This window comes from Engystomops pustulosus, chromosome 1, assembly GCF_040894005.1.
Source record: "Engystomops pustulosus chromosome 1, aEngPut4.maternal, whole genome shotgun sequence".
Lineage (NCBI taxonomy): Eukaryota > Metazoa > Chordata > Amphibia > Anura > Leptodactylidae > Engystomops > Engystomops pustulosus.
Genome location: NC_092411.1, coordinates 245,156,331 through 245,178,976, shown reverse-complemented (window position 1 = coordinate 245,178,976; position 22,646 = coordinate 245,156,331). Strand labels below are relative to the sequence as shown.

The following is a 22,646-nucleotide window of genomic DNA, read 5'->3' as shown; positions in this document are numbered from 1 at the left end:
AAATTTCAAAAATGTGGAATTTGTGCCTGACATGGCTAGAATGATGGGTGTAGAAATGTTATGGTACGGCTTTATGTTTTTTTAACTAACCTAAATAGTATAATTTATTAAATAGTATTATTCTAAAGTGTCCATAATCACATTGCAATCAAGTTTTTTTTAAATTCTAATCATAAATTTACAAGGCCTTGTTTTTTTGTAGGGTGGTCTGTATTTTTAACTGCAACCACCTTAAAATACATATAAATTATTGATGTTAAAGGGTGAAAAATGCAAAACAAAATTGTTTTTCTTCAGTATGGCTAACAAAAATTGCTTACGGATTTTTATAAATATTGTATTGTATTATTGTATTTGCAAATAGTTAAAGCTTTTTCCCTGTCTATAGCATTCCATTACTAGGATGAAATAAATTTGGACAATTCAGTGAATTTTTTTTTTTGTGAATCTGCCTATGAATTCCCTAAATTACATACTATACTTTAGTACTATACTATACTAAGCAATCTGTCAAGTACTTGAATGTTACGTGGCATTATTTAATAATATAAAAGATTCGGTTTTCTGCTTAAAATCCCTTGGAAGTAAAATTACAGTAATTTAAATGGATTTAGATTTAACAAACATCTGCTACTCCCATCGACAAATTATAAAAAAACAAATGTGAAAAGTAGGAATGAGGTTCTAGGACTAATAACGCAAAGTATAGTCAACTTTTAAGCAAAACAGTCTTTCACTACTAAAACAGTCCATCCATAAAACCTATTTGAATTTGTATCCCAGAGATAATGGAATGCAGAACATGTGTAAAAAAAATTTGGTTTGATATATGGAGAGAGAAATGACCAGTGTTGCAGAGTGAAATGAAATGTGATGTCTCAGGTACTCAGACAAAACCTTTCAAGTTCTACGAGAATGTAAAAAGGTCAGTAGCAAAATTATTGTCTAAAGCTGTGAATACATTTTATTTTAGATCCCTACTTGAGGACACATTACCTATAAACTGCTCAATCCATCACAATTGTTACACTCAGGATCTCCAATCCTTTCTAAATCAGACTCCTTCTCAGCAATGATGACAGTATCGTCCACAAAAGGCTAAAGACTTTATTGCACGTGTGGTTTTACATATTCCGAGATGCAGCTTAAAGTTTCAGCACTTCTCGGGGCTTTATGAAGTAGAAATGTTTATGTAATATTGCATTAAAGGTTCTAATTCTATTATGTGTAAATGTTTTATGTGATTTGTCAGGGAAGCTACTCATGTGTCAAATGAGTCACTACTTTCCCTCTGGGCCTTTGTGTTGTACTTGTTATTTCGTGTGAGCTTTTACAAGGCGTAGTGGAGGGAAAAGGACACTCTGTGTTCATCGTGCCCTCTAGTAACTCCCTCTGGGACGTTGCTCTCATGTTAAGGAAGAAAATTTGGGGAAATGTAAAACACTTTGGAGATTGGGTGACCGGCAGGTCATTTGGACGTGCTGAGGATTTCAAAAGTTGAAAGGATTCATTGCCAGTGTAACCTACTGCACTTACAGCTTTGAGACTTACAGATCTGCTAAATTGCTTCCTTTTTTAGCATAGAAAACCCTTCGGTGCATAAGTATATGCAGAGTTCACAGCTATTCTGTGACGAAAAACAAAAGCTGCTTCTTCTAGATTTTAGAAATGTTGTCAAAAAGTCAATGGGTTGAATCAAAAGTCAATAAAAGGTTCTTTTTTCCCGGTAATTCAAGAAATGTTTAACTTAGTAAAATGAAATTAAAATATTTTAAAGTAAATCTAAATGGCAAGAGTCCAGAATTAAAAACAGGGATTCGCCAAAAAGGGAACAACTTTGATCTGGGACTATTTTTGATCAATGTAAAGGAGTCATAACTTGTTGTAGACAACTTATTTTCCTTCAGTTCTTCACCATACTCATCATCATCCATTTAAATGAGTTAACTCTGTGACTTCTTTATTTAAACTATATTTAAGGACTATATAACACTATGTCCTTGAAAAAGGTATGTAATGTGACTGATTCTGTACAAAAATGTCAATACCACATGGGGCTCTACAGCTTAGGAACCGTATATGGCAATTTATGCTACCTCCATAAAGGACATTATACCACTGTAAAGTAGCATGTGATGGGGCAATATGTTCTAAAATAAATCTTTATTTGTATAGGGCCATCATGTTCCGCAGTCACTACAAATTATGGGTTGAATATATAGACAATATTAGAAATTACAGAGTTATAAGTAAACTTACATTCATTATAGACAGAGATTTTTTGAGACTGGGTGAGACGAGGAACTTTCTGCAGGAGTCTGTTATTGTGAATACTTTGTACATGTTCAAGAGGGGACTGAAGAGCAAAAATATCACAGGTTATGGGGAAAAATATTTTGTTGATGTTGATCCAGGGAGTTACAGGCAGTCCCTGGGTTACATACAAGATAGGGTCTGTAGGTTTGTTCTTAAGTTGAGTTTGTATGTAAGTCGGAACTGTATATTTTATCATTGTAATCCCAGACAGAACTTTTTTGGTCTCTGTGACGATTGGATTTTAAAAATGTTGGGTTGTCATAAGAACCAGGAGTAACAATAAATCTTCATTGCAGACACCTGTGATAACTGTTACAGCTGTTTATTGTACCCTAGGACTAAAGTACAGTAAATTACCAATATACAGTGGTCCGTTTGTAACTAGGGGTCGTATGTAAGTTGAGTGTTCTTAAGTAGGGGATCGCCGGTATTCTGACTCACATATTAGATGTTGGGAAATAATATTTCCCTACTTTGGACCAATTGCAGGCTTTATTATTTAACCTTATCTACTATGATACTCTGAGGGCTTTTTGTCTTATGGGGCTTGTTTGATTCATCTCAGAGGGTGATATATCCAGAATATGAATCTGTTGTCTTTTTATGATTTTTTTTTAAGGTGACATAAAAGTTGAAAGTTCTTCTGTAACCACTTCTTAACTTTACCCTTCACCTGTGGGGGAGTGGTATTTATTTGGGCACATATTTGCTACTTTTTTAAATGTCCACATCTGGGCTCTAAAATTATATCAGGGACTGTTTTGTGATGAACTTTGCTGGATAAGGGCTCATTTCCCTGAACCTAATTGGGACCAATATGAGGCCACATCATTTTTGGCAGCACATGTTGTCTTACTGCACCGTGATCTTGCATGGCGAAATATAGGATATGTCCTATATGGAGAAGCATGTGGCGATATATTTGGCCGGGTGATTCCGTGTGAATGTACCCTTAGTGAATAAGTCACAATTTTTGCACAGAGTTCAAAAAGTTGCTAAATTAAAAAAAAAATATTAGGATAAATGATCCCCTATGAATCTAAATTAGTTCAATATTAGTTTTACAAGTTAAGAACTGGTTTGTGTTCCTTTAGAAAATCAGAGAAACTCAGAAGGGATGTGTAATAAGCTATGTGCACTATGTGACAAAATTCTATGATACGGTTTTGTATAAATATTAGAAATAATTTAAATCTAAAACCATTACCTGTATTAGAACACAAACCCTCAAAACAAGGTGATGTTGAAAATGATATTCTTCCAATTCTTCTGTTTTTGACACTTTCTCTTTAGATCCAGGACAATTTTACTTTCAGAACACCTTCTTTCCCTTGTTGAGTGACAGATATAAGAGATTGTACGGGGGCATTCTCATGCAAAATGAAGTTGGCTCCTTGTCAATAATAATGAGGCACCAGCTATTAAATCCTCCCTCAGAAGATATAGTGACCCAGGGTCAAAATGTTTTTATCCACCTTTTGACCCTATCCCTTTATTCTCTGAACAAAAATGATTGTTTTCACTTTCAAGGTGTTTTATGTCTTTTTTAATACTAACTTTCCAGTGAACAATGACCAGTTCAGCAGTTCGAGTACTTATTACATGATAAATTGCAACATATATTCTCAGCATAATAGTTACGAGTACAATACCCACTGCACATTCCAGGGACCAACTGCTCCTGCAAACAGGCCAAGGACGGACTGCACTTTGGAGTCACTTAATAAAGGACAAAGCAAGAAGAATATAACTAACTAAAAAGGACAGAGAAGGATTATAGAGCAAATAGGACACACAGCGGCTACAGATAGGTGCTATAAAAAGAAACATTAGCATGAGTATAATGAAAACGTGAACATTAATTCAATGTTTGAATTTTTCTACAACTTTTATTCTTTACTATTTTTAAAAAAGTAAGATCAAACTTGCCGTCAAGCATATAACTAGCTAGATACATAATATGTTTTTTACATTTTTTTTTAGAAAAAAGTATATTTGTAACCACTACGGACTTAATGCTGGAGTAAAGTCCACCAAGCTTGTATGGAGGCAAATCTAGAAGGAATGAGAATTTTAAATTAATCTTTCATATTTCTATTCCTTTTGAATTTTTTATTTGGTATGAAATATTGTGCCAAAAATTGACATAAAAAGTAAATGTGTGCTATCCATCTTAAGGCTTGGGGGACCCATAGGGAACACATTGCTGAATTTCCATAAGGAAAATTTAGAAGTTAAATCCAAGGCATTAAAAGTTACCTGAAATCTGGTAATTTTTTTTGTGGTACAACATTTTATATCTTTGTGGACCTACCCCAGCTTTAATCATTTATATTATTTACTAAACTCAATTCCCTTTTTTCTCTTTTTTTGTTTTCAGATGTGTCCTGAAGGGTAAATAAACCTCTGTGGGGTGGTTAAGTGCTCATAACAGGGTGTCCTTAGGGGTACTGCTCTATCTGACCTCCATAGGACCTCACAGACTTAATAAAAAGGAGTCATCTTAGTAGAAAAGACTAAAATCAGAAAATAATAAAGCAATTAAAGCAGGTTTGTCATCGAAATATGTTACCAGGTCAGCTTTTCTATTAGCTCATAAATAAAATAAAATATTGTGATGTCTCCTTATTAGAGATGATCAAAGAATTGCAGAGGTTATTGATGGGTACTTTGTATGCAAATAGGCAGCAGACTGTCAATCACTGTGAGAAGGGCAGAGAGACCAGGATAGTGCTTCTTTCATGAGTACAGTAGACTTTACAGTGTTCTTTGATCACTGATTACATTTTGTTGTGCCATTTGGCCCAGGAGAGTGGATATTTCTTATGATCATGCCCTTGGTTTGTGTAAGTTCAGCATTTTCAGGAGACAGATCAGCTAAAGAGCCTTTATTAACATCAGATATCCAAATATTGTAGTGTTGTGACATAGTTCACAAGTCAGGTCCTTGTCAACACCTAAAAGCGTCCTTACACGTGTGAATGAGCAATTATCTGGTGAATGGTTCACAGACATAGTCATACACATTGTAGTCCGTAGATTGCATTAGTATCCTTTCCACCTGTTGTACATATTCAATGACAATGGGCAATTGTTTTGAAACAATCTCTGATCATTATTTCAATGATCATTTTGTAGGAATTAGAAATTTTCCATTCAACTGGTATTAGGCAAAAAATTTCAACTTGACAATTGTTTGTTGTTAAATCTCAGCAAATAACATTCGTTGTGGTTAAAATTTGTAATAAACTGTTAATATATATGGGCCCTTAACTAGGGATGACTGAACCCATTGAGGTTGGGGTTCAGCAGAACCAGAACCTGAGGGCTCTGTTCAGGTACCAAAGACAAAGTCTCAGCCCCACTGGTAACACCTGTGATCACTGCTGCCACCATTCACGGGGGCTACACATTAATTGGTGTAGGCAAAGAAGCTGGTGACAGGATAGTCACTACCCAATGATGTCACAAACGTACCGCCTCCATTTAAATAGCTTTGACGATGACATTTAAGGTGTTAACGATGGGGGTGGGCTGAATGCCAAACTCAAACTTGGCTGAACCTGCTGGGTTTGGCAGAGATCCAAACATTGCAGGTTTAGGTCCACTCATCACTACCCTTAACCTTATCCTGAGCTCATCAACATATATTAAGGCTAAGTGAATAGATTGTTCTGTTTTTGCCCCAAGTGTAACTCCGAATTTCATAACCATGCTTTTTTTAAATAAATTTAATGGAAATGAAGCCTCTTTGTAATCATGTCTTAATTAATTCTTTATGGGCCATGACTAACTTAGTAATAGAGTGCAAGTTAATCAGTGCTTTCCCTAGGTTGTTACTGTCAGGTAGCAGCTGGCATGAAAATCAGGGCAAACCACTAATTTTATTATTATTCACAAAGATAGTTCTCCTTGATGCATATGAACGGACCCACTTTGGGGAGAAAGGGGGTATATTGTCTTCTAGTCCATGTGCAAATCCCTGTCCCTGGAGCTCTATGGCAATGTGTTTATTGAAACTCAGCCACTGTTGCCATTTACTGTATTCTCCAAACAGATAGGTTTGTGCTGACTCCGTATTGCTTGTGCACACCTGCTCCAACTAATCATCGAGCCAAAGCGCGCTGGGGGAACAAAGACAAGGAATCACAAGACGCTAAGGTCACAGCAGTGTTTAACCCATTGCTTTAAGCAGCAGGGTGGAGGGAAGCAGCACTCAGCCCTCAACATAAGCTATTCATTTTTCCGCTACATCTTTCTTAGAAAGCAAACAATGGTAAGCAAACAGATGGTTTAATCCACAGCCATCATTCTATATTATACTACACACTGCTGGAAAAATGTGTAATCACTCAAAGACTTTCTGCCAAATGAAAATTTGTCATTTTTTATTTAGACTTGGGGGATTATGTATTATTGTACATAGAATGGTTAAAAACACAGTTCCAAATTTAATCTGATAAGCCATTGAACATAATAGAAATCATACAGTAATGCAAGTCATGCTTCTCCTACATCCCTGCCTTGATAAAGAGTCCCTCTGGTTTGAAATGTTGTCCAAATGTGTGATATCACTGGGTTAAAAAAATCTTTACATCCACTTTATGTGTAGGGTGTGGATTATTCTTGGGATGCGTGTTCATTCATCTATGCAATATCAAAATGCATACTTCTTGGAGTTTGTTTGTTTTTGGAGAATTTAAAGGGAATCTGTCACCGTGATTTGCCTACCTGAACTAAAAGGGAATCCATCACTATAATTTACTTACTTGAACTTACTACTATGCTATGTAGAGCTATGTCCACACATTCCACCTATATCTTTGTTATTATAGTCAAGCTACTCCTTCTATACCAAGACTTTACTTTAGAAATATGCAAATGAGACTGAAGTGCTTTTAGTGCCATTAGGAAAGCAACGTATGGCTCTGGCTCCACATCTCACTGCATCAAGGAGTGATGTAGCTGACGAGGGAAGGATGAGAAAAGCCACCGGGAGGTGGAAGTGTAGCAGTGGGTGTTGTTATTGGTGTGCATCCGGAGCCCTGAGGTCCTGCTAATGTCCCCCAAACCATTTCAGCCTCATTTGCATATTTCTAAAGTAAACTTTTTGCACAGAAGGCTAATAAAGGTAGTACAATAAAAACATATTTATCGAGGGCATATGCGGGCATAGCACTACCTAACATATCAATTAGTTCAGGTAGGTAGAGATGAGCGGACTTGAACTTTAGGTTTGGCAACCTCCGTTTGGCAGCTCTTCCCAATCCGGACAGGTTGCTTGATGGGCTGCAAAGCAAGCAGTCCGGCCTCTATACCTATGTAGAGTATAATATATATTTTAGGTACTTAATGAACTGATCAATCAGTTACCTGGTTGGTTGGTAAACAGAAAGCAATTTTATAATAACAATTTTATACATGCATTTAGCAAATTTTATACTTAGAAAAACAAAGTAAAAAAGAAGGATTTGTGTTTAAAATGACCCAAAGTCTATTCTGATCCTCTGTTAAGAAGATTTATATGCAAGATTTCACATAAAAAGTTACTGCATAAATTCAGCCTGATGTTGAATAGATATGATCAATATACTGTAAGTCAATACATGTTTATTCATATTAGCAGGATACATACATATGTCTTCTATTACTGAACATGAATATGCACATAAACAGTCTCCTCCAGCAGCTGTGGCCTCCAGACCAGCATATATGCTTCATGGAATGTTTATCTATTGAAATATAAAGCCCCTTTAACCACCTAATTATTAGCGTCGAGCCTCCATCACATTGAGCACTGCATATCCCTAAGTAAATATGAGAGCAACCAATTAGCTTAATACTCTGTTCTTTACTACGCAGCTCTTTTGTGAATAAATGAGGTAAAATGCCAGGGATTAAAATAAATAAACTAATTTGAAGAACCTCTGCATTATTTAGCAAAGCAGCAGTGATGAATCAGAGAAAATAAAATGAGATGTATAATTGTGCTATAATTTTACTATATGAATGGAATTTGTCTCTGCAGAGATATGGTATGTGTATGAAACCAATTAGTTTAATGCGTCTTTCCTACAGCAATAATGGTAACTATAATATCATAAACTGTATGGTGTTCAGAAACTGTATAGCGTTCAGAATCTCGTAGACGTATAGCATTCAGAATCTTGTATGTTCAGAATCTTGTAGACGTATAATGTTCAGAATCTTATAGACGTATAGCGTTCAGAATCTTATATGTTCAGAATCTTGTAGGCGTATAATGTTCAGAATCTTGTATGTTCAGAATCTTGTAGACGTATAGCGTTCAGAATCTTGTATGTTCAGAATCTTGTAGGCTTATAATGTTCAGAATCTTGTAGATGTATAGCGTCCAGAATCTTGTATGTTCAGAATCTTGTAGGCGTATAACGTTCAGAATCTTGTAGGCGTATAGCAGTCAGGATATTGTAGAAGTATAACGTTCAGAATCTTGTAGACGTATAGCGTTCAGAATCTTGTATGTTCAGAATCTTGTAGACGTATAGCGTTCAGAATCTTGTATGTTCAGAATGTTGTATGTTCAGGATCTTGTAGGCGTATAGCATTCAGAATGTTGTAGAAGTATAAAGTTAAGAATCTTATAGACGTAAAGCGTTCAAAATCTTGTATGTTCAGAATCTTGTAGACGTATAGCGTTCAAAATCTTATAGACGTATAGCTTTCAGAATCTTGTAGAAGTATAACGTTCAGAATCTTGTATGTTCAGAATCTTGTAGACATATAGTGTTCAGAATCTTGTATGTTCAGAATATTTTAGACGTATAGCATTCAGAATCTTGTATGTTCAGAATATTTTAGACGTATAGCATTCAGAATCTTGTATGTTCAGAATCTTGTAGGCGCATAGTATTCAGAATCTTGTATGTTCAGAATCTTGTAGGCGCATAGCATTCAGAATCTTGTAGGAGTATACATTTCAGAATCTTATAGACGTATACCGTTCAGAATCTTGTATGTGCAGAATCTTATAGACGTATACCGTTCAGAATCTTGTATGTGCAGAATCTTATAGACATATAGCATTCACAATCTTATAGACATATAGTGTTCAGAATCTTGTAGATGTATAGCATTCAGAATCTTGTAGATGTATAGCATTCAGAATCTTGTAGATGTATAGCATTCAGAATCTTGTAGACGTATAGCAATCACAATCTTATAGACATATAGCATTCAGAATCTTGTAGACGTAAAATGTTCAGAATCTTGTAGGCGTATAACGTTAGAATCTTGTAGGCGTATAGCAGTCAGGATATTGTAGACTTATAACGTTCAGAATCTTGTAGACGTATAGCGTTCAGAATCTTGTATGTTCAGAATCTTGTATGTTGAGAATCTTGTAGGCATATAGCATTCAGAATGTTGTAGAAGTATAAAGTTAAGAATCTTGTAGAAGTATAACGTTCAGAATGTTGTAGAAGTATAACGTTCAGAATCTTGTATGTTCAGAATCTTGTAGACGTATAGTGTTCAGAATCTTGTATGTTCAGAATATTTTAGACGTATAGCATTCAGAATCTTGTATGTTCAGAATCTTGTAGGCGCATAGTATTCAGAATCTTATAGACGTATACCGTTCAGAATCTTGTATGTGCAGAATCTTATAGACGTGTAGCGTTCGGAATCTTATAGAACTATAACGTTCAGAATCTTGTAGGCGTAAAGCATTCAGAATCTTGTAGAAGTATAGTGTTCAGAATCTTGTAGACGAATAGCGTTCAGAATCTTGTGGATCTAAAGCATCCAGAATCTTATAGACATATAGCATTCACAATCTTATAGACATACAGCGTTCAGAAACTTGTAGATGTATAGCATTCAGAATCTTGTAGACGTATAGCTTTCAGAATCTTGTAGAAGTATAACGTTCAGAATCTTGTATGTTCAGAATCTTGTAGACGTATAGCATTCAGAATCTTGAATGTTCAGAATCTTGTAGGCGTATAGCATTCAGAATCTTGAATGTTCAGAATCTTGTAGGCGTATAGCATTCAGAATCTTGTAGAAGTGTAGTGTTCAGAATCTTGTAGACGAATAGCGTTCAGAATCTTGTGGATCTAAAGCATCCAGAATCTTATAGACATATAGCATTCACAATCTTATAGACATACAGCGTTCAGAAACTAATGTAATAAATAACTTATCTGACCATGATGTCAAAAAGTGTTAAAAAAGATGTACCAAGTGAAATTTATCTCATAATCACGGGACCACTAATGGGTGGAGTGCCAAGCACATCACACAGCTATCTCCGGTACTACCATGAACAGTGAATGGAGAGCCAGAGATTGCTGAGCATTGTGTCCACACTACCTTACTGTTTAATAGAGCGTCAGAACACATGCTTCTCCCCTAGCTCCAATCATTGACAAGAATGGAACCCCCTGTTTTCTGGATTGCTGGGGGTCCCAATCTCGTTATTGTTTAAAGTTCCAGGAGTGAAAAACTTAACTGATAAGGTTGTGATCCCCCCCCCCCCATCCACTGGAAATGGTATAATATGAAAACTTGGGCACAAGTTCAGCCCTGCTCCACCTGAACATTTTTTAAAACATGCCCATTTTTCTTTACTTAATGCAAGTACAAATGTGACTATTATTACCCTTCTGTAAGATATGAAGACATCATGGGTTTTTTATCATTGGTTTTTCTAGGCTTTTGGGGGTAAAAAAGTCTCAAAGTAGTCGCATTGAGGTTTTTTGAGAAGTTTCACTGCTAAAAAGTCTCACTGCTTCACGTTTCACTGCTGAAGCCTCTTCAATAACTGCTAGTGCATCACCGTGTGAAGCCAGATGCATGACTTGGAGACTTTTGTAAAATGGCTAATTAAAAGTCTCATAGTTACTCCAGTCCCCTGCTGATCTATGTGCTGGGACTTTTTATGCATTTTGAGACTTTTTTGGGACTTTAAAAAAAATCCCAGACAGAATATAGACCATAAAACCATTCATTAAAAAGCCAAAGCCACATTAATATGATGGGCAGTGGAGATCCAAAAATAGACATAGAACTGTCCCAAGGAGCTGCATAATAATTAATAACCACCAACATTTTGATGTAATTTTGCACAGATAAATTTATCAAAGCCAAAAGTAGAAATATTATAGGTTCAGGATGTAAAGGAAACTTCACTAAAGAGTCTATAGTCATGAGTAAAGGCATGGGAATGTATTTGGTGTTTTAAATAGGAAACTAGCAAAAATAAAAATGTGAATTTTTGGGTAAAAGGAAACTTCTCCTCTATTTTCTTCCAAATATTCACAGCTGTGGATTTTTAGGATGGCGCACATGCACTTTTTTTAAAAGCGCTTCTACAGTTGTTGAGGGCATTTCTGAGCTAAGGCTCTTGTAGAACAGAGTCATATTTTTGTTATGCATTTCAATTTCTAGTTTTGCCAAACAAACAAAATCATTTAAGAAAAAAAGAAAACACTGGTGCAAATTTACTAAACATCTCTTTGGTCCTGTTTTGATTTGGGTACAAATTCTACAATTATTCTAACAAATTTCTAGTTTAATAGATTTCGGTTAGTAGTAAAAGCCTACCGGCTTTGCTTCACAACAGTATTTGGAACCAGTGTAGGAACCAACCAAACACCTAATTTTTATTTAGGTCTCTTAACTTTTCCAACACAAGAAAATCATCTTTTGACACCTAAATATAAACTTTAACCATTAGAGAAGTCTGCTAAACACTTTTCCACACTCTCTATTCAGAATACATGAATTAACAACCAAGAAGTTTATAGGAGAAGCCATCTAATGTCTTCGACTTGCCGTAGGATATTAATAAATATATACTTTTAGGATTTTTTAGATCACATTGAACTCTTTCACTTTAGAAAAAAATGTTTTTGTTTTTTTTTGCGTTCAGCTCCCCTCCTGTCCACTCTGGTATGATGCATGGATCTGTGAGTAGGGGCCAATACTGTAGAAATCAGGTTCCCTTTCATGTGACAGGGTCCCATATCTTAGATTTCAGAAATGGTGATCCAGCATCAGGGCAGTGGAATAAAAGTTTCTGCTAAAACATCCTAATTTATTAAGTTTAGATTAAAAACATGGTGGCGCCACTAGAGTACTTGGGATGATGTGTTTTGGGAGATTCGTGTCCTTAGTTGTGGCATTAGTCACTCTATAGCAGAAGACAAGAAATATTATAATATTTAGATGCGTACAGCATTGCCGAAGACAGGGTGTAGGATAGAATATGTTTGCATTTAGATAAGTATCATTTTTCATCTTCCTCGATCAAAGTTATCAAAGTTCCATTATTTAATTAATAGTGTTATTTTATGATTTTTGTATATGTTATATCAGACTAATAAAAGCAATTTTTGGAGTTGCTTCCAGCCTTACATTCCTACATTCCAGTTATCTTCTTATGGGCTCTTTCACATTGCTGTAGGTGCTCAGCTCCAATGTGTTTTGCCTCTGTTGTGTCTCTGTTTTTCTTCTGTTTTGTCTCTGTGTCTGCAAAAAAATTTTGCTTTTTTTCAGCTTAATTAGCGAAAAAAATGGATGTTTCATCAGTTTTTTTTTGGTGGACTTATAGACTTCTATTGCCTTCTGTGCTCTGCCTCTATGAAAAAAATAGCAAATGTTTTATAATTTTTTTGACACCAATGTGAAAACACCCATAGAAATCAATGGCTTTGTGAGGGATTTGTGGAAATCACTGAAACACGGATGTGAAAACCAACGCCAATGCGATAGAGCCCTAAAACATGGGTTTTCCATTTTATGGAATTGTTACCTCCTGTACGTATCTTTTGAAGTTTGAAAAAACTAACAACATCTGATACTGTCATTGGAAACCTGTACAAGATTTGAGAATGTATACAGACTTCATATAGAATTTTGTTTTAAAATGTCTGTTAAAAAGTGACATTAGAAGGAAGCAATAAAACCTGAAAATATTAAGTACCATATTTTTCGGACTATAAGACGCTTCTTACTATAGGACGCACCCCAGATTTAGGCTTCCAAAAAAAGGAAAAATATATTTTACACCAATTAAAATATCCCTGTTGGTCGCACTAAAGCACAGCGCACACAGACATAGATTTACACACTGAGCTCTGCATCATCTTTCCACATACACACTCAGCTCTGCATCATCCATCCATATAAACACTCAGCTCACCTATACCCACTCACTCAGCTCACCTATACACACTCAGCTCACCTATACACACTCACTCAGCTCACCTATACACACACTCATTCAGCTCACCTATAAACACTCACTCAGCTCACTCAGCTCACCTTGCCCCTGCTCCTATCCTGGCAGGGGCAAATTCTGGCTTCTTTTTGAGACTTTTTGTTGCAAATGTCTCAAATCCACATGGACACAAGCCATGTGAGGGGGTTATATGCAGGAGTGGACACTACTGTTAATTTGGGATTTAACATGTTTCATTTTTAATGCATTTGGAAACTGTATCAGTAACAGTAATAAAATAAGGCAAATCACCTCTCCTCCGCTGTTGTAATTAGTTTCAAAATGCATCAAAAATGCAATTAAACAGCTACGTGTGACCTCACCCTTAGAAGTAACCAATAAAAAAACCCCGCAAAAATGTAAGAATTTTGACAAAAGAGGTTACTGTGCAAAATGTTAAACATTATTGCATGTGAAATAATTCCAATTTACATGTTAAAATAGGGTCCATGAAAAAAAAAACTTCCTTTGCACCTGCCCTGGAACAGGTGCAGATTTGCTCCTAAAAAGTGGCAAAAATAAGCAAAAAAAAGTGATACATAAGTGAAAAGTCGCACGGAACATCTGGGAAACATAAAACACACTGCACAAGGTGCCGACCATGGTATACTTGAAAAATGACAGGTGAAAAGTCGCAAAAAAGTTGCAAATATGACAAAAGTCACAAAAATTAGACAATTTGACTAGCAGAAATAATGATATATGTCCCCCACAGACTCTCCAATGTAAAATATCTGTCTCTTCTATATTCTTGCCACCCAAACAAAAATAAACCACAAACCAATCAGAGTATTAAAATTTCCGTCATTGTCTTTCTTCAACGTCGTGCTCTCTGACATATTTGCTACTAGCACGATTGGATAAAAACCACAATCCATTACAAATATGAGTCTATACGATTTATTTTTCATTTTCATTTTTTTTTTTTTCTGGCATCTAAAGGGAATTGCACAGCAAATTCCTACTGAGTCAGAAGTTATTGTCATTACATTTGGTTTATGTGACCTCGCTCTATATCTTTATGGGATTACTGTCTATTTCTTGTACACTCTTGTAATCCAGGCACACGCCATCAAAAGCGTAATTGACTATATTGTGTGGGACAGTAAAGCCTTGATGTCAATTTACGGTGGATGTGTCATATGCAATTTAGCCTGCCATCTAGAAATAGGGGCTGTTTGTATCTCTATTTAATACTTTGCCATGAATTATACCATCATCCAAACACTAAATGTACAACCTATGGCTATATTCTTCCTTAAAACTGACTTTTCGTCTGCATTATACAATTACCTTGGGAAATATGATTAATAAATATAGGAAGCATCCATTACGTTATGTTAAATTAAATGGGTCAAGTCAGCGAGCGTGCCCCGTGACAGCTGCGAGCCCTCACGAAGGGGTTAATTCCGCATTGGTATTTGTGTAAAGAACACCTGGGGCTACGTGTGCATTTGTGTGCAATAAATTGAGCAATTAGCCTTTCAATTGAATCTGGAGGAGGATAACAACCAGCGATTAAAAGATTTAATACGTGTTAAGTGGTTTCTAAAGAACAGTCCAACATTTTTTTGCGTAAATGAAATAAATACTGGTGAAATAGTGTAACATAAATTTAGCACAGTGTGGATATATTAAAAAAGAAAAAAAAGATACATGGGGAAAGTAAACACTACATTAATGACATGGTAGTAAAATAATGTTTAAAATCATTAGCGTAAGCCTGTAGTATGTTATATAGCGGCACTCGGTAGTGAAAGGCGCTTTTATGTGGATATAAATAATGATTGCTCAATGTTTGGCACTGTGAGTGTTCCTTAACAGTTTTCCTCTAACTTTCACTGCGCTAAATAAAACCGCGCCATTTGTTGCTATACAACTCAAAGACTTATATGGATATAGGGACGGTAATTGATGATACTACTAATATTATAATATTGTGTTACTGTGCTATTGAGATGCTCTAAATAACCATACCAGAATTCAAACTTGCGTATTTCATGTCCCTGTTCGAGTAGGCATGTGGACCTATTGTAATGAATAATGCTATGCACACTGCCATTTTTTTAAAACAACACACGGTGCTGAATACTGTTCTGTACCTTGCGGCTGCGCCACTTAGGTGTCTCATAAAGAGTCTCACAGAGAGTACCATAAATACTACAGACCATAACTCATGTTTAGTTTACGTGAAGAAATCAAATACCAGGAGAATCATGGGATATTTATGATGCTGAGGAATGTTGCTTATAAGCATGACTGATTTGGCACTTTCATTCTGGGTAGTTGTTTAGGAGTCTGTATAGTGAGTGTCATATGGCATACATAACTAGTTTGGGGAATTATTTCTATATTAGGCTCCATTCACATTGCATTTTCTTCATATGCTCAGCCTATTGGCCAAGAAAGCTCATTTATCCTCAGCTGTGAATATTGGAGTTTATGGGGTATGGATGCAAAGTATAGCATCCATCTCCTACTTCCAATGAGCTTATGCTCCGGGAGGTCCCCAATGATGTAACTCTCTATACAAGGACTGTTACATCATTATTATTATTAACTCTTTTACTGCTTTCAGGGGGAGAGGAGCAACAGAATGATATATCCAACTATATAAGAATACAGTGGAATATGTCCTCGCCCTTCCTTGTAAGGATGCATTGGAAATCTATGTATCCTTACAATAGAGGGAAATAAATGCGATGTCCCTGTCTTAGCCATTGGAAGAATTTAGAATCTTTACACAAAGCTTATTCTTCCATTTCCCATCTGCCATAGTTAAGATATGGTCCATCTTCTTATTATTTAAACAGTTTGGAAACTTCCAGTATACTGTATATCTTTTTTTGATGTTCAATTTTATTACAAAAAAAGGGTTGTTCCGGGTTGAAAAAAATTGATGTTCTTTTCTAAGCACCAGCTTCTGATTATGTTCACTGTTCAAGAGAACAAATATACAATACAATCCATCACCCCTCTATGCCTCTAGACAGTGGGCATCTACATGACACATCTTACATTTGGAAGAGTTCATTGAGAGTGCTATGGTCCCAAAATGTAGACGATTGACTAAACTTCCCCACCTATCAGATAACATTAGTTTAAGGATAGATCTAAATGGCATGGAAACTCATTGGGTTGGCTTTCTGCAATATTATTTAAGCTCTGGGATCACCTTACTCATCATTCTCTGCTAGATCAGTGGGGGATTTAACAACGTGTCTCAGGTCCCAACAGTTTCTAGCTGGAAACCATTTTTTTTTGGAAACCATTGTCTTGGAAACCATTGTCTTGATGAATTCTGATGCAGCATAAGACTGTTGGTTCCTACTTTAGACTTACTTTTAGTTGCAAGTTGGGAAAGTGCCAAAGAAAAGGTCTAAAAGCCTTGATAAATGTGGTGCAAGGCATTAATACATTACCCCCAGTGTCTGTATAAAAGTGCCGCATTTTGCATTATATGTTGGTAGGTGGTGGGTGCTGTGTTGGTAAGCATAGACCAATGGGTTTAGATGTGTACAAAGAGCAGCTCATGGTAAAAGTAGTGAAATGCAAAATAGTAGATGTATACATGTTCTACTTCTATGAATATGACATTATATGTTGCCTTTAAGCTTCCTTGGGTAGACATATGTGACTGTTAAGGCTCAGTATATTTAATGGGTTCAGTCTTACAAGGAGGTCTTGAAGTAAGAGTTCACTCTTCACAATAATGATTGCAAAGGTATAGAAATAAAATCATTGCTTTGAGGCAAGCTCATCTTATATGCATCCAGCTGACCTGGTCACATCATTTATATTATATGATATTCATAAACCCGCTGGAGCAAGGTAGTCTCCGCATATTACATATTTCCAGCCACATTATTTTAGCAAAAATTGTTCTAAATTGTAAATTATTGGATTTTTTTTGTTAAGGCCATATCTAGCCTTCTTTTGTAAGTGAGTATTCATTACTGAAGGATCATGGCAAAAAGACTTTAAGGAAACTTACATTCTGTCTTACAAATTCCCAGTTTAATCTTTATGCAAATTAGGCTGTTTGTGCACCCAAGTACAGAACCCAGAGCATTGATATTTCCATCTAAACCCCTTCCTTCTTCTTGCATAGTCATTCAAGATAAATCTCCTGCAAATTTGATGGAAACAGTAGTGGTTTCCTTTGGTTCCCTTGTAGCCGTGGTTTGGTAAAAAACCTTGGTGCACCTGCTGCCTCATCAGCATCTGGGTTAAAATGGAAATTTATAAAAAATAATGCTAATAAGGCAGTTTTAGTACCCAAGTCAAGCTGCCAGAACACATCTAAACCACTCTCTTCTTCTTCTTTCATTTTCATGCAAGAGAAATCCCCTGCATATCCAACAGAGACATTAGTGGTCCATACAAGAGTAGTGTAGTTTGGGTAAACAACCTTGGTGCACCTGCTGCCTCATCAGCATCTGGATTAAAATGGTTGTGTCTTAAGCAATCCCAGCTATTCCCACTTGGATCACTACCCTCTCCCTCATATGAGCATGAAGCTTGATAGAATTACGGGATGAAACAGAAGGAAGAGAGATAAGGTTACGATGAAAATAGCAGCGGTGTAAGTACTGAGGACATGTCCTTTGTACAACAACTACTTCATTAGCATACAGATTTAACTAGAAACATCTTGGAAATGGTCAAAATAATAAAGGTATAATGGAAATGACGGAACACTTCTCTACAACATGCTGCCAGGAGAATATACCGCTTGGTGGAGATGGTAGACTTTCTTTTAGGCTTTACAACTCAAGAAAATCTTGCTGAATTTTATGAATACTCATAGTAAGCGAAACTTTGAGATCAAGTTTAATTTCCTTTGGATAATATTTGTATGCTTTAGTCAAATTACCATCAGCTTTATGGACCAAGACATGTAGCACTTGGCTTGTCCTACTCTTTGAGTTTGTATTTTGCTACAGCTTCGCTATACAGCACATTCCATCACGACTTGTGTGTCTTATCTTTCCCAATATGTAGAACACATGGATCAGTTTCAGTTGAATCACTATTTGCATATTTATAGGAGTGCTATTTCTTAATGTGGTCATATAGATACACTTTATTTGCATATTTATGCATAAATTCACCATTATTATACTAATCAACAAGGGGTATTTTCTGACATGAGTCATTCCTGCATTTTTTAGGGTAACATTTAGCAGTTGAAGCATTTGAACAAATGTTTCTTTCCATTATTCTGGCAGACGGGAAGCTGCCAGACTAAAAGACTGAGTCTTTTAGGTTGGATCTTAAATATATCTTCTTCATATACAGGCAGTCCCCAAGTTGCATACAAGATAGGGTCCGTCTGTTTGTTCTTAAGTTGAATTTGTATGTAAGTCGAAACTGTATATTTTATAATTGTAGCTCCAGACAAAATTCTTTTTGCCCCAGTGACAATCGGAGTTTCAATATTTTTTTCTGCAATGGGATCAAGGATTATCAATAAAGCTTCATGGCAGACACTTTAAAGCTGATTATTGCAGAATGGGACTATAGTAAAGCATCCAGAGATCTTCACCAGAGGTCACAGTGAACAGAGGGGTCCGTCTTTAACTAGGGGTCGTCTGTAAGTCCCAAAAAAGCTTATTTCAGTTTTCACAAACATCACCCACAATAGGCTTGTGCTGTTTTGTATAGATCTTTTTTCTGGGAGTTCTATATAAGATAGGATAGTTATCCTACTTTCTATCATAGCACAGAACTATTTAAAAACACTAATTAAAAATCTGAAGGCAGATAACATCATACAACAGTAACTGATAAAGATAATTCAGCTCCTCACTCTCTCTTTGATGTGAACATTGCAAATGACACAAAGAAAGCTCAGTATACAAAGATGTAGAAGTAACATTGCATTTCTGAAGCTATAAAGCAGTAAACTTGGATAATGCGGTGTATATAATTGTGTAAAGAAAAGGAAAATGAACAAAAAGCAGCTATGTTTTTGTATATATCTGTACACAGCATTGCACAATTTTTGTGTAAACACACACACAATCCATACACAATCCAAAACACACAATCCATACATCTATGACACTTTTTAATTAGAAGACTTTAACTTATCAGTATGTATTGTTTATAGTAGAATGGTCTCCTCCATTGACATACCTATTGTGGTAAATACTTGTATTCTTCATGAAATTATTAATATTTATAGAACTATGGATACTGTAAAGGAACATCCCTTTAACCCCTTAACGACTTGGCCCTTTTTTATGGTTCCATTTTTTACTCCCCACCTTCAAAAATGCATAACTTTTTTGTTTTACCATATACAGAGCTGTGTGAGTGCTTGTTTTCATACCAAATTTTTATAGGATCCAAAAAAAGAAGAGTTCCATGGCACATCCAGATAAAATAATAATTCTTTCCTTTATTTTGTCATCATTAAAAATTGTACATGTTGTACAGTAGGGCCTACGTGTTTCGGCAATTACTTAAACCTTACTCATGGTAAGAGCACATTGTAACAGAACTTAAATGACACAAGCTCTTTTCAAAGGGTTAACACCAGGACTGATTGTTCTAGCACTGATCGTGGTTGTAACCGGTGGATGTTTGTGTAATATGCAGCAAATACCCAGCTTGTATGACGAAGGCTCAGCCCAGTCTCAAAGACATTCAGTGGATCAGTTTAATTTGTGTTAAGCAGACCCCAACTGCGAAGTTTGGGTTCTTACTGAACTTTTTGGATCTGAGTCACACAACGCAGAACGGCACTTAAACAACCACGTGATTAACATGTAGAATCTTTAAATGCACTGGAAAAGTCTCCAGGGCAGCTTAGACTACAGCACCCACTAATCTGCCGGCAGCGCTGGATTCTGCCATTTAGGGGAGGATTGTTGTTCCCTGATGATGTCATCGGGTGCAACAAACTTTCCTAAAATGGCGGCTCGCAACCCCATGTCATTCTAGTGCCGGCTCATGCCCAGATGCAGTTATTTAAATGGTGACTTTAAACAGTTAACTTTAACTGCCCGCTCAGGTTTGGACAATTTTACTTCTGATGGGATAGCCTCCTTTATTGTCTTACTGCCAAAACTTTTAAAATGGATGTTCCAAAGAAATATATCTGGAAATATAGAAAGATAAACTGTAGAACATTAGCATTTTATCTATTCTGAATACTCACATACCTGATTTAACGCTTTATCGAGGCCTTATTTTTTAAAATGTGTTTTTCCCTTTTGTATTGCCCCACAAAGGCAGAATCTCCTATTCATGTCCGAGTTGTAAGCGCTGTGTACCACGTCAGGCTGAATATAGAGGACAATCATTTTCTATCAGATCCCAAAACATCACAACAGTTTGTATATGGCAGGCATGGTCATTTGATTTGTTACTTTATTGAGTAACTATTTGCTTTTGTGTCTCCCGTGTAGACAAATCAAGAGTGTGAAGCAATTTTCAAGTAAGTTGGACTGTTGTGGGCACAGAATGAACCTAATATGGATGTAAAAGAACGTAGGCCTTATTGTTCCTTGACAAAGAGCCGGCGAGACAAAGAAAGACGTTACACAAATTCTTCGGTGGACAATGATGACTGTAGAGTGCCTACACAAAAATCGTACAGCTCGAGTGAAACCCTGAAAGCTTTTGATCATGATTCTTCACGGCTGCTCTATGGAAACCGGGTGAAAGACCTGGTTCACAGAGAAGCAGATGAATATACCAGACAAGGTACGTTCCTATATTTGTCATGTATATTTATACTCTTATTAATTTAGAACCTGAGGATCAACCTTGACCATTGCACAAAATAAGATATATTTGGCTTTTTTATACATCCGCTTGTCTGCAAAAAGAAAGTTTAAAACTTTTCAGATGGCACCAGATCAGATGTTCTACAATGAAATAACATTACATACTGTGTGACAAAAAATATGCAAATATAAAAATGGAATAGATTAAAACTTATCTTCTCTGAAGTCATTATTCTAAACATATACATATTTTACAAGCATTAATTCTAAATAATAATAATTTCTTTATATAGCACACACAGATTACGCAGCCCTGCACAGAGTTTTTGCCAAATCGTTCCCTGTCCCCAATGGGGCTCATACTAATCCACCTACCAGTTTGTTTTGGAGTGTTGGAGGAAACCAGAGGACAAGCAGGAAACCCATGCAAACATGGAGAGAACATGCAAACTCTTTGCAGATGTTGACCATGGGACTTGAACTCATTTCTCCAGTGCTGCAAGGCTGTAATGCTAACCACTAAGTCACCGTGCTGCCCCCATTTGATCTTTACAGGAAATCTACCATTAAAATCAAGTGTGAAAAACCAGGAGCACTGACTCACAGCTTTAGGCACCATGACTGTGGTAATCTTCTTATATTTGTTATCCATAGTCTCCTTCCTTATAAAATAAACTTTTAAAATGATGTGTCCAACACACAATTTCCCCTCCCACTGCTGAAACTTTCTCTGCTGCCGAGAGATTACATGAGGCAGAGGGAGGTGGGAGTGCTGAGGGGGCAGATAGGGAGAGTGAGATAGTCTAACAGCCTATGAAGCTTTTGTCTCTGCATAATTTTTAAAGTTGATTTTACAAGAAAAGAGGCTATGGATAACAAATATAAGAAGATTACCACAGTCACAGTGCCTAGATCTATGAATAAGGGTCCCTGGTTTATCATGCTTGATTTTGGTAGATTTTCTTTTACATTTATAATTACCCTCTGATAATATTCAATGTTAATAGAGGAACACACTGTAGACTGTCCTGTATTGGTCAAATTGGAGAGCCACTACAAAGAGGATCTTTTACTCATGAGTAATGATGAATGCAAACCACAATATTCGGGTCCATGCCAAACATTTCGGGTTTAGGTACTAGAGTTTGGCGGTGGACCAAATCGGTAAGCAACCCTAAAGGTGTTGTCGCCATAAGATCCCAGAGAAAATGGAGGTGTGCATGCCGCTTTTGGATTTACCTGCGGCATATTAGGGATATTAGGGACCCACTGATTGTGGGTCTTAATGAACGGACCCATTTAAGGCTGTAACACATGCATGTTAA

The 22,646-nt window shown here is 36.3% G+C and overlaps 1 protein-coding gene across 16 annotated transcripts in view; it reads left to right on the top strand.

The window, feature by feature from the left end:
- The window catches only part of TENM3 (teneurin transmembrane protein 3), a 1,383,253-nt gene that overhangs the window by 743,436 nt on the left and 617,171 nt on the right, over nucleotides 1–22,646 (top strand). For all 16 annotated transcript variants that reach the window (XM_072123399.1, XM_072123501.1, XM_072123484.1 and 13 more), the window contains one exon: nucleotides 21,001–21,298. In XM_072123399.1, the coding sequence (XP_071979500.1) occupies nucleotides 21,067–21,298 (232 nt within the window). In that variant the 5' untranslated portion in view covers nucleotides 21,001–21,066. The remainder of the gene's footprint in view (nucleotides 1–21,000; nucleotides 21,299–22,646) is intronic.